Raw genomic sequence first — 12,191 nt, 5'->3', positions numbered from 1 at the left:
CAGGGGAGCCTATGCCTCTGGGCTCCAAGATCCCTCCACTCACATGTGCATACCCTATGATGACACAGACATACACATCATTAAAAGTACTGAAAATATTTTTAAAAAATCAGAAGAGTTTAGATAATTTTGATGGCAATGATTTAGTTACTAAAATTTTATTTGATAATGTTTGCAGTGGTTTGAGTAAGAATGGCCTCCATAGGCTCTTATATTTGAATGCCTGGTCGCCTGGGAGTGGTTCTATTTGAAAGTATTAGAACAATTAGGAGGTGTGCCTTATTGGAAGAGGTTTGTCACCAGGGGTTAGGTTTTGAGGTTTCCAAGGCCCAGTCTCTTTCTCTCTGTCTCTCTCTCCTCTCTCTCTTCTTTTCCCTCTCTACTCCCCCACCCCTTCTCTGCTTTCAGATCAGGATGTAGCTCTTAGCTACTTCTCCAGCACCACTCAGGTCTCCCTCAATGCTAATGGACTAAGCCTCTGAAACTGTAAGCAAGCCTTTAATTCATTGCTTTCTTTTATAAGAATTGCCTTTGTCATGATGTCTCTTCACAGCAATAGAATAAGATTGTAACTATGACAGTGTTACAGTAAAAATAAATTTTATTTTTTAGAAATATACCCAGAGCAATGGACGAAGACCTTTTGGTATTTCAGCCTTAATTGTAGGATTTGATGATGATGGTATCCCAAGATTGTATCAGACTGATCCCTCTGGTACTTACCATGCTTGGAAAGTGAGTAATGAGTTTATTCATTTTTCATTTAAGTTGTCAGATAAATGCATTAATTTATTGCAAAACTATAATAAATGCAAATGGTTTATTGCTTTCAGACATGACAGAATTGTTATATTAAAATATTGATGGTGACATAGACTATACATTGTAGTAATTTAACTCTTCAGAATGATGGCTTAGAATAGGGAAATGCCTGGGTTTAAGCCAGTCCTGGTGGTGCATGCCTGTAATCCCAACTTTTAAGAAGCTAGGGCCAGAGAAATGGTAGGCGTTCATGGGCAGCCAGGATTACACAGTGAGTTTCAGGTCAGCCTGAGTGAGCTCTTGTCTCAGAAAAGAAACAAAACAAACCCAAAACAGATCAACAAAAAAAAACACATTGAAGTTTGAGTTCTATTAGCATTTTCATATATGCATATCATTGGACCCCATTCATATTTGTTCTTCTAAATTACCCTCCCTGTTTCTTACCTGTTTCTACTTAACAGTCCTACTCTTATGTGTTTTGTGGGGAGAAAATTAGTATTTGTCTTTCTGAGTCTGATTTCCAAGTGAAATATTTAATTTGTCCACTATTCTTTTAAATATGTATTTATTTTCATGTGTGTGCATGTTTTGTCTGCATGTATGTCTGTGCACCAGTGCATTCCCAGTGCTCTCAGAAGCCATGAAGGGGAGTCAGCTCCTCCGGAATGGTGTAAGCCACCATGTGAGTGCACTTTTAACTGCTGAGCTGTCTCTTCCCACCCCCATGTCCTCTCTTCTAGGGGAGTCGGATGATGTGTTAGTGTTTAGCAGTAATCTTTATATAATATGTGGAATTGCTTTTCTGCATCAGGTACTCTTGTTGCAGAATACCTCCCTTGACGTTTTTAGACAGGCTCTTTCTGTAGGTCACGCTGGTGTAGAACTCATGTCTCAGCTTCCTGACTGCTGGGGTTGGAGGCATGTACCACTGTAGCCAAGAGTCCTTAGTGAAAACAGTTTAAAAAGTTTCCTCGTGAGGTTCCAGATTCCAACCTGCAAGTGACTTAAAACACAATTACCTTGAGTGGAACAGGAACACTTCACTGAGAAGGACATTAATTTCTTAACACTTGAGTGAAGCTATAACTCAACTAAATTAATAGTATTTCAAAACAACACATAGACATTCTGCTTTTGTGTGTGCACATGTGTTTGTGCATGTGTGTGCACTCAACTTTTCTGTTAAGATGTATTTTTTATGTGCATGGGTGTTTTGCTTTCATGTCTGTGCACCTCTGTGTACTGTGACATGTCTGACTCCAGGAGATGGCGTCACATCCTTTGGAACTGGACCACAGGTGGTGGTTCTGTTGCCATGTGGGTGCTGGCATGAAACCCAGGTTCTCGGGAACAGCAGAGAGTGCTCTTAACTGCTGAGGCATCTCTCTGCTCCTGAATTTTACTTTAAATTTTTTTTTTTCGAGACAGTGTATCTCTGTGTATCCTTGGCTGTTCTGGACTCCCTTTGTAGACCAGGCTGGCCTTGAACTCACAGAGATCCTCCTGCCTCTGCTTTCCTGAGTGCTGGGATTACAGGCACATATTTTATTTTTAAGTAAGTATAATTACATCATTTTCCCTCTTTCCTCTCCTCCCTCTAATACCTTCTTCCTACCTCTGCTCCTTCTCAAATTTATGACCTCTTACTCTTTATTCTTGTTACACAAATATGTATATGTGTGTGTTTGTGTGAATATATTTGTTCATTACATATGCATGTGTATGTATATACACACACACAACTGCTGAGTCCATTCATTGTTGTTGTATGTGTATGTTTTGTCTTGAACAGCAACCAGGGTCTCAAGCCTGGGGAGGACTAACCCTGCCTCTCTCAGTCCTTAACTGCCTTGGCTCTTCAGAGAGGTGGGGCCCTGGGATGGGCCTCTAGCCCTGTTGGCATGTTCACATAGAGACGGTGGCTGAGGGGTCTCGTCTGGGGGGACACAAAAGTTTACAAACATCCCTCTTTAAAAACCTTAGCTAACCTTAATTAGCTCACCAGCCACCCTAGCTTCAAAACGAGACACATTGAAAGGATAGGACTTCAACTTCGGAATTCTGGTGAACATAACTCAGATTCTAGTGAGTTAATGTAAGTGCACGTTTTTATTTAAAACTGTATTTTCCAAAGTTGGGGTGGGGTAGAGTGGGGAGCTAAGTGAGGATATTGTGAAAAAAAAAAAAAACCCACTTGTCTGGAAGCAGTTTATAATTCAAGCCTCGAGAACTTTGAGAAAAGTGTTTGTTCCTTAAGCCACCTAGTTGGTGGTATTGTGTAATAGTAGACCAAAAAGGCTAATGCAACAAACATAATGGGTGTTATTTTGAAATGAATTAAGTTTTTTCACATTGACCCAGTGTTTTCTTTTCTTTCTTTCTTTGTTTTTTTTGTTTTGTTTTGTTTGTTTGTTTGTTTTTGCTTGCTTGCTTGCTTCCTTTTTTTTTTTTTCTTTCTTTTTTTAATGGTTTTCAAGATAGGGTTTCTCTGTGTAGCCCTGGCTCTCCTGGAACTCACTTTATAGACCAGGTTGGCCTCAACTCACAGAGATCCGCCTGCCTCTGCTGCCTGACCACTGGGATCAAAGGTGTGCGTCACGACTGACCAGCCTATGTTTATTTCTAATTATTGGGTTTGGGCTTGATTTTATAGTATGAACATACTATGTAAATTAGTTTGCTGCTATTTTATGGTAAAAGATTTAAGATGTCCCGAGTCAGAAACATTACTCACACGTGACATAGGAACAAAATATTTGCATGGATTGCCTTTGACCTCCAACCTTGCAGGATTACAGAAATGAATCTATTCTAGTCTGGCAGCCTGTTTCCTAACAGGCTGGGGCAGGGAAAGATGTGTCCCCAAAGACAGCTGGTATAACCGACCTTTCCTACTAGGCTCTGCTTCCACAGCCCTACCACACCCTAGTAGTCTCTCAGACGTTGAAGTCATTCGTGGGATAAATCATTCACCATGTCAGAGGCTCCGATCTGGCTGTGTCTAAAAATGCCCTCATTCTCACAGCAGCGTGTGCCCTACAAGTATCTCCTGCAGTTCATTAATGCAGTCAGAGTGACAAGAACAACCATCCCAGGACCCTGGAACGTTATCTCTTTCAACAATAACTTGATAAATCCCAATAGATATAATGCACACAAGTGCTTTGACGTGCTCAGTGATATTTAGGAGTATAAACTGCTCATCTCTAGCAGGAATAAATGAACCTAAGGAGGACCAATGGTGAGTAGGTTAGCTTTGTTTACAAAGCACACAATCTCTGTGCTTGGGTATATGGTTTTATTGTCAACAGGATGATTCTGTTAAAAGCTAAATCAGATCTGTTCAAAATCTCCTCCTGAATCCCTGTAACTCCCAATAGATTCCAAAGCTGTTATCCAGGCCCTTTTATCTGAGTCTCCTTAGCAGTCTCCCCCACTCTTGCTCTCCTGGCTCAGCCATACTGGCATTTTTTTTTTTTTCTCTTCTTCTATGACAGCGTGTTTCTTCCTCAGAGTTTTTGTCTTATCTTTTCCCACATTTTTTTCCCTCTGCTTTGAGCGTTCTTCTCAGAGATGTCCACTTAGCTACATCCTTTCTTTGGAGCACTCCCTTCCTAACCAGCCTTTCTGCTACTACAGCCCATTCCCAGTGTCCTTGTCTTCCTGGTTTATTTTCCGTTTTCTACCAAGGGGCTTTTTTATATAGTATGTCCTTGTTTATTGTCTGTCTCCCCATGTCCCATTGAGCTTTGATCAGGGGTTGTTGTACATGTCTTACATTATTGGAATACTAGTGCAAGGGGCTGGGATCCTACATACCAGAGGGGCATGAATTACTTAATGAAGAGAGAAGGAAGGTACATACGTTGTCAACGTGAACCTCAGCTGGAAGTATGCTCTTGAACTTCTGAAGCCTTATCAATTCTCTTTAAAGTTTTTATTTCAATTCTTATTTTTAAAAAATAATTTTTTCTAATTATTTCCTCTTTTACACAAAAACGTATTTAGAGAAAATTTGTGACCTGATCGTTCCAGATTTGTTTTATGGTAAGCACTGATATATTTTATGATGAAAATATGGCCTTCAGGTTATTAATACTATAATCCTGTTTAACTGATTTTTAAAATAATATTTTGAACATTTAATCATAGAAATTGAATATGTGAGCAGTTCTAAAGTGTAGGTACCTAAATATGTACCTAAGAAATGATTTATGCTTATAAATGTCTTTTTCTTTATGTTATGACTCATAAATTTTTTAGTACACTCTTGTTATTACCTCTCAAACTTTATATCGAAAGATTCTTTGCTTGCTGTTTATTTCTTTAAGATTTGCATTTTAGCCAGGCATGATGGCACACATTTGTAATCCCAGCATTCTGGGAGGCAGAGGAAGGTGGATCTCTGTGATTTCGAAGCTAGTCTACAATTACTTGTCTACAAAGTGAGTCCAGTACAGCCAAGGTTATACACAAAAAAATCTTGTCTTGAAAGAAAAAAAAGAAAAAGAAAAAAAAAGAGTTCCATTTTAAAACATTAAAATTAGCTGACAGGGAACACTGATAAACATTAATGAGTGGAGCATGAACACTGGCATGGGTGAATGGTTTTCAGTGAAAAGATTATCCTATCATTTCTAGTCTAAGGCCTGGTCACTAACAGTACTGATGATTTGGGGACATGTTCTGCTCTTTTCAACATTGGCCGTAATGCTTAAAATGGAGAAATAAAATACTATGTTATGTTTTTAAGATTAAACATTTCTCCAAGTGTTTTTCTTTTGATGTTAATGGGTATAATGAGTTCCAAGTATTTGGGGGAGGCATTTCTCTAAAGAAATGCCTTCAGGTCTTGTAAAAAGCGCTGTAGCTATTTTAAGTGTGGCTAACTTTACAGTTAATTATTCCCTACAAGCTGCTTTAATTTAGAGCCACTTTATCTTGCCTCTTCCCCCTCCAAACTCTTGATTGTCTACGGAAATTACTTTACAAGCTGATTCCTTAAAGGCAAAACCTTGGGACTAAAAAGGTTTCTTATATTTAAACAATATTTACCTTTTTATGTTTATGAATGCTTTGTCTCCATGCATTTATTTGTGCCACGTGCACGCCTGGTTTCCGTGAAGGCCAGAAGGAAGTTTCAGGTCCCCTAGAACTGGATTTAGGAATGGTTGTGAATCACCACATTGGTTCTGTGCTGCAAGGCCAAAAAGAAGTCTTAACTGCTGAGTGCCCTCTCCAAGCCATCGTTAGTGTGTGCATGCATATGCGTGTGTGAGCCCATGCATGCCACAGTGCTCACATGAAGGTGAGGAGGTGGGCTTTTCCAACTTGATGTGGATTTTGGAGCCAGAACTCTTCTCTCCAGATTGACTCCACAAACATTTTCATAAATCCTTGCTGACTCATCTTATCAGACCCTGAATGGCTTCTGAAGCGAATTTAGTAGAAACATCTAAATCATCATGTTAAAAACACTGGGCTTATCTTGTTTTCTGTTCTATATATTTCAAAATTTATAAACATTATTACTAATTTTATATATTACAAATAAAGTTTCTTATTCCTACACATTTCAGTCTTTCATAAATATTTACAATGAAATGTGATCCTATCTAGTCCCCTCATTTCCCTTCTCCCTTACCTTATGTCTCCCCCACTTGCCAACCTCCAAACAACATGTGTGTTTGTTTGTTTTTTAATAACCTAAGTCTAACTAATGCTCTTGACCATGGGGCCAAGCACTGCAGCATGGGCAACCTAGCAGCGGCCACACCCTCAGTAATGATTCTTCTTCCACCAGCTATTTGCTGCTAGTTGCTTCTTAGTAGAGGGAGGGGCCTGGAGAATATCCACCCCCACCTTTTCTGGTATTATCTTGTGTAAGTAACCATAGCCTCTGGCAGTTTTGCACTAGCCTGGTTATGTTCAAAAGCCAGCATTTCCCAGGAGCCTTTCTCGCCTATGGTTCTTCTGTTCGTTTGCCTCATCTTCTATGATGTTCTCTGAACCTTGGTGGTAGTGGGGTGAATATAGATGTCCTGTTTAGGGCTGAGCACTTTGACCACTTCTGAATCCCTCCATTGACTCCTGCCCACTGCACAAAGATGCTTCTCTGACAGCGTTTGAGAATAGCTGAGGTCAATGGGTATAAAGATATTTAGAAGGTAGTTTGGCAGTTTGACCATTTAGCAAAATATTAATAGCAGGGTTTACCTTAGGGTTTGGCTTCCTAGCCATGAGCTTTTGATGAGGATTATGGCACAGACTTGAGTCCCTCCTGTGAAGAGGTCTAGAGCAGAAAGTAGTCAGTTATCCCATAATGGTCATGACACTGTTGCACCTGTAGGTACATTTTCCCCGGCAGGTAAGAATTGGAGCATGCAGGGTCCAGTTTGGTAAGATCACTGATGTGCTTCTAGCACTATGAACACACAGCAGAGAGAATGATGCCCAGTTGATTTGAGATTGATTTCTTCATGTTCTGCAGCCAGAATGCTACCTCTCTTTGTCTTATCATAGGAGAACACTGTGCTGGCTAGTTTCATGTCAGCTTTACACAAACTAGAGTCGTCAGAGCAGAGGAAGACTCGATTAAGAAATTATCTTTATGAGATCAGGATGCAGGCAAGCCTGTAGGGCATTTTCTTAATTAGTGATTAACGGGAGAGGGTCCAGCCCATAGTAGATGATGCCACCCTGGGTTGGTGGTCCTGGGTTCTTTAAGAAAGCAGGCTGAACAAGCCATGAGGAGCAAGCCAGTAAGCAGCAATCTTCCATGGTGTCTGCATCAATTCCTGCCTCCAGGATCCTCCCCTGTCCTCACTTCATTTGGTAATGAACTGTAATGTGGAAGTATAATCCAAATAAACCCTTTCCTCCTCAACTCACTTTTTGGTTATGGTGTTTCATTGCAGCAATAGCAACTGCAAGTCAAACACATTCAGGTTTTACTTTGGAAGATTGATTGTTCTTCAACTAGATTTTGCACTTGTCAGCTGAAGTTGGTCCTTTCTGGGATCAAATTGCCTCAAGAAAAGATACTCAGGGCCATTCTTGTGGTATTTTGGCAAATAATCTGGCTGTCTTCCTTGTCTGGAGAACTTAACCAAAGCTAAATTAAAAGGTAGTAGACTTATTCTTTGGTGGAGGAAATTTGAAGACTACATTATATTAAATCTATTGTTGATAATGCTTGTACAGGTCTACAATGAAAAGTAGCAAATGGGACAGAAAGAAATACAAAATATACAGAAAGCTGCTAAAGATGTGATTCAGGGGAGGCTAGGGTCTTCCTTAAGCTGGCAGCAGAACTTGCTGTGTTGCTAACCTTAGAGATAAGGACTATGCAAGACTGAGGAGGCTGTGGATCCTACCTTCGTGATTTCAGAGAGCCACTGAGATTAGATAACGTGACAAGGAGAGTCTGAGAGATGAAATGACTGTGAAAGGCCGTTAAATGAAACTGTAAAAGTGAAGCGTGGATTTCAGTGGAGACTGTTACAGTGCCAAAAGCAACACAAAACAAAGCAAACAAAGGGGCTAAAACCAAGGTGTTTCAAGGTAAAATTTTTATTTTTATGAGCCAGCCAAACTCAAAGTCTCCTCATGTATAAGAGAATGAAGCAGCCCAGACTTGCTATAAAAACTTCTTTATAGCAAGGGAGCAAGTGGTTACAAAAGTGGAATTTTGCAGTTGTTTTTGTGATTATGGGAAAAGTACATGTTATGGGTTTGTGGTTAGATAGTCCCTGTAATATACCATGAAACAATGGAAACAATTTATTACTTGTCTCTGTAAAAGTGACTTTTATTTTCCTGTTTTAATTGTCATCTCAGAGTCTTACTGATAAATAAGCTCACCCTTTCTAACTTATTATGAATCCTTGCTGACTGGTTCAACTCGGCTAGTCTGGCTCAAACTCTTTTCCAAGCTGATCGATTCAATCTGCCTTCTTTAAGCTTCTCACTGAATTACTGCTCTCCTTGGAAAAACTGCCTCTGAACTCCACAAACTGAATTACACTGTACTGACTGCACAAACTGACACAAACTGTACCAAACTCAACTCTACTCACCTGACTCCACACTGACTGCTAATTGACTGACCTCAACTCAACTCCACTGCACTGAACTGATTGAACTGCTTGCACTGTACCGTTCTGTCCTCAGTTTTTCTGTACTGTCTTCTCTACTGAACTCTCTGCTGTGCTCAACTCTACTCCTTTCTCTAATGTACTGTCTTTTCCACCCTCTCTCCACTGTACCATACTCTACTGTCTCCACTCTACTGTGCTACCCTTAAGTAGCTTCTCTTTCCTGTCTGTTCTCATGAGAGTTGGGCGTATCCTATCTGTGACACATTCTGTCAAATCTTTCTCTGATTCATCACTTTGTCTGCCCCTCAATTTCAAATATGGCTGCTTCCTTCTACAAACTAATTTTACCTTTACTGTTCAGGATTAAAATTGTGTAGTAGAACATGTACAGCCAGAGGATTAAAGATGTGTCATGCAAACCAGATCACACAAACCTAGAAGGTCTTTGGATATGATTCCTTGTTGGATTAAAATTCCTCTACATGAATCACAGTCAAAAAAACAAGATGATATATACCTGAGGACATGGTTAGAGAGGAAAAAAAATGTAAGAAACAATATAGAAATAAATAAAATTGTAATATTATTTAACTAGGAAAAAAATGGAGTCAGCTGTCCCTTAACAGAGACCCCAAGATATTGGAGATGTCAGAGATATGAGACACATGCTAAGGAGAATTGCATACAAGGAGTGGAACTAGCCTGAGAGAGAGAGAAAAAGAGGAAGAGGGGAAGAGAGAGGTGCAGGCAGCAAAGATGGAGGACTGAGACATATACGTCCTTTGAAACTAAAGTCCCAGACACCCAGAAATGGAGCTATAGGATTTGTTGTTTTGCTTTGCTGGGCTCCCATGTTCTTCTGATCCAGTATTTTATCACCATACCCAATTTTTCTTTTTGGAACAGAAATATATATTCTATGCTGTTGCATTTTGGAAGTTTTTTTTTTAATTGTATAGGGGGTTTAAATTAAGAGTTTGACTCAAGAAGGGACTTTGAAGTTTTAAAAAGAAGAGACTTTTGGAGTTTTCAGTTACTACTGGGATTATTAAAGACTATGAGGACTTTTGAGTTGGACCTTATAAATGTATTTTGCATTATGATATGGCCTTGAGCTTATGGCCATCAGGGAGTAAAATATCATGGTTTGAATAAATTGCCCCCCATTGGCTTGCCTCTTTGAATAATTGATTCTCAGTTGATGATACTGTTGTAGCATTTGAATCCACTGGGAAAGACCAGAGACTTAGACTCAATTCAAATTTGTATTAAATGAATTTATTCTTTTTTTTTAATTATTTTTCAAGACAGTATTTCTGTGTGTAACCTTGGCTGTCCTAGAACTCGCTCTGTAGACCAGGCTGGCCTCAAATTCACAGAGAGTTGCCTGCCTTTGTCTCCCCAGTGCTGGGATTAAACGCATGCCTGGCAAATGAATTTATTCTTATTACTAGCAGAAAGATGACAGCCTTAGAGCCAGACAGCATGCCCTGCTGAAGAGCACTAAATGAAGAGTTAATAAAGATGGATATTAAAGGTGTATATTACAGTTATCTATGGAATCCAGAGCTGGGCAAGAGACTTGCTTTCCTCCTATCAATTGTTTTCACTTTCCCATTGTATAGTAATAAAAAGACCATTTGATTGCAGTCCCACTGTGATAAAAGCAAGTTTGCAAAAGCAGAAAGCAAGTAGTTAAATATTGCACAGCAGGAACACCAATATCCTATTCTTTATTTTACCTGCAGGCCACTAAGAGCTCATAGGCATTCCAGGGCAAAAGGTTAAAGGCCTTTAAGGGATGCCTGGTACCATATTAAGTTTCTTTAGCTATCACAGGGGCAGTTATGTGTAAATTATTACATCGGTCTGAGCACTCTGGAAGAAGTGTCACTAATCAACAGGGATAGGCAGTCAGAGCCATCAGGTTAAGGCTGGCTGTCATGTCCCCACAACACTGTCTTGGAGTTTCAGAAGGTATGGCCTTGCTGGAGGAAGTTTGTCACTGGGGATGGGCTTTGAGATTTCATAGACTTATCCCAGTCTGCATTATGCTTGTGAGATGTGAGCTCTTAGCTTCCTGCTTCTGCTCTTCTGCCTGCTGGTTGCTTCTATACTTCCCTCCATGACAGACTGAATCTCTGAAACCATAATCCCAGATTAACTCTGTTTTATAAATTGCTTGTGGTCCTGGAATATAATTACAGCAACTAAAAGTAACTAATGCAAAGCCATTTTTTGAGATAATTTGCAAAGAATCTGATTGCCCTCTGCCCATGCCCTCAGAACTTACTTGAAGCTAAATTAAAACATATTGGACTAATTTCTTTGGTGGAGGAAATTTGAATACTGCAGAACATTAAATCTGTAGCATGATTATTACTGATTTCCCTTGTGCAGAAGGAAATTCAAAATACAGAGATTAGATAAGTACTAGACAGCTTAATGTTGCAGGAAGGCATGTGCTGAAACAGAGGTTGAAATTGTTACAGAGATTAGCATACCTAAGGAGAGGTCTGTTCTATACTGGAACAAAGGGAAGGGTGGCCTCAGCTAAGCTTCCAACTTGCATCAGGAAAAGGCCTTGGCATACAAAAGCGACTGCTGAGGGTACATCTCAAGTTGGCAGTTGCACTTGGCAGTGTGGCCCACATGGTACTAGCTTTTGATGCGGGGAAAATAAAAGCAAGAGTGAGGAGTGTTATTTCCATTTCAGAGAGCCTCTGAGACCAGTGTGTGGCAGGGTGAGTTCCTATGAGATGAGTTTGTGAGACTTTCAGGACCAAGGGAGTTTTTCTGATAAACTACTATATACTTTTCCTCTGGAAAACAACCAGTTACCAAAAAAAAAAAATCATGATAAGCAAGTCAATGAGCCTCAGTAACCATGCTAGGCAGAAGGATTTACATTGGAGGGTAAGGACGCATACTGCCCTTGCAGAGGATCGGAGTTCATTTCCCTGCACTCAGGTGACAGATCATTTGGCTTCTGTAGGCATGTGTACTCATGTGCATATCCGAGAACATATATACTTAAAAGTAATGTTTGCTAAATGTTTCTATCACAGATATTTGTTTGTGCAATGGATGGTAATTAATGTGGAAACCCACAGCTGATAATAGTGCTGAGCATCAGTGTCTAAGGAGTCCTCAGCTACCAATGAGCATCTGTCACTTTACCCTAAGACCCAGGAAATGTTTCAGAGGCAGAAAGATAGTAAAAGACAGAGATCAGGAGGACTGGAGTGAAACAGTGTCCTGTTGGTGTGACAGGGCTACTGCAGTAGCCTGTACAAGATTAAGTTAAGGTTCTAACATGGGCTGTAG

General features: G+C 39.9%; 1 protein-coding gene across 1 annotated transcript in view; it reads left to right on the top strand.

The window, feature by feature from the left end:
- Positions 1-12,191, top strand: part of Psma8 (proteasome 20S subunit alpha 8) — a 37,370-nt gene that overhangs the window by 20,524 nt on the left and 4,655 nt on the right. Inside the window, exon 4 of the mRNA XM_021639929.2 lies at positions 613-735. Coding sequence (XP_021495604.1) covers positions 613-735 — 123 coding nt within the window. The remainder of the gene's footprint in view (positions 1-612; positions 736-12,191) is intronic.

The sequence above is a fragment of the Meriones unguiculatus genome, chromosome 2, assembly GCF_030254825.1.
Source record: "Meriones unguiculatus strain TT.TT164.6M chromosome 2, Bangor_MerUng_6.1, whole genome shotgun sequence".
NCBI lineage: Eukaryota > Metazoa > Chordata > Mammalia > Rodentia > Muridae > Meriones > Meriones unguiculatus.
Note: the sequence above shows the minus strand (reverse complement) of the source record. Positions and strands in the feature narration are given on the sequence as shown.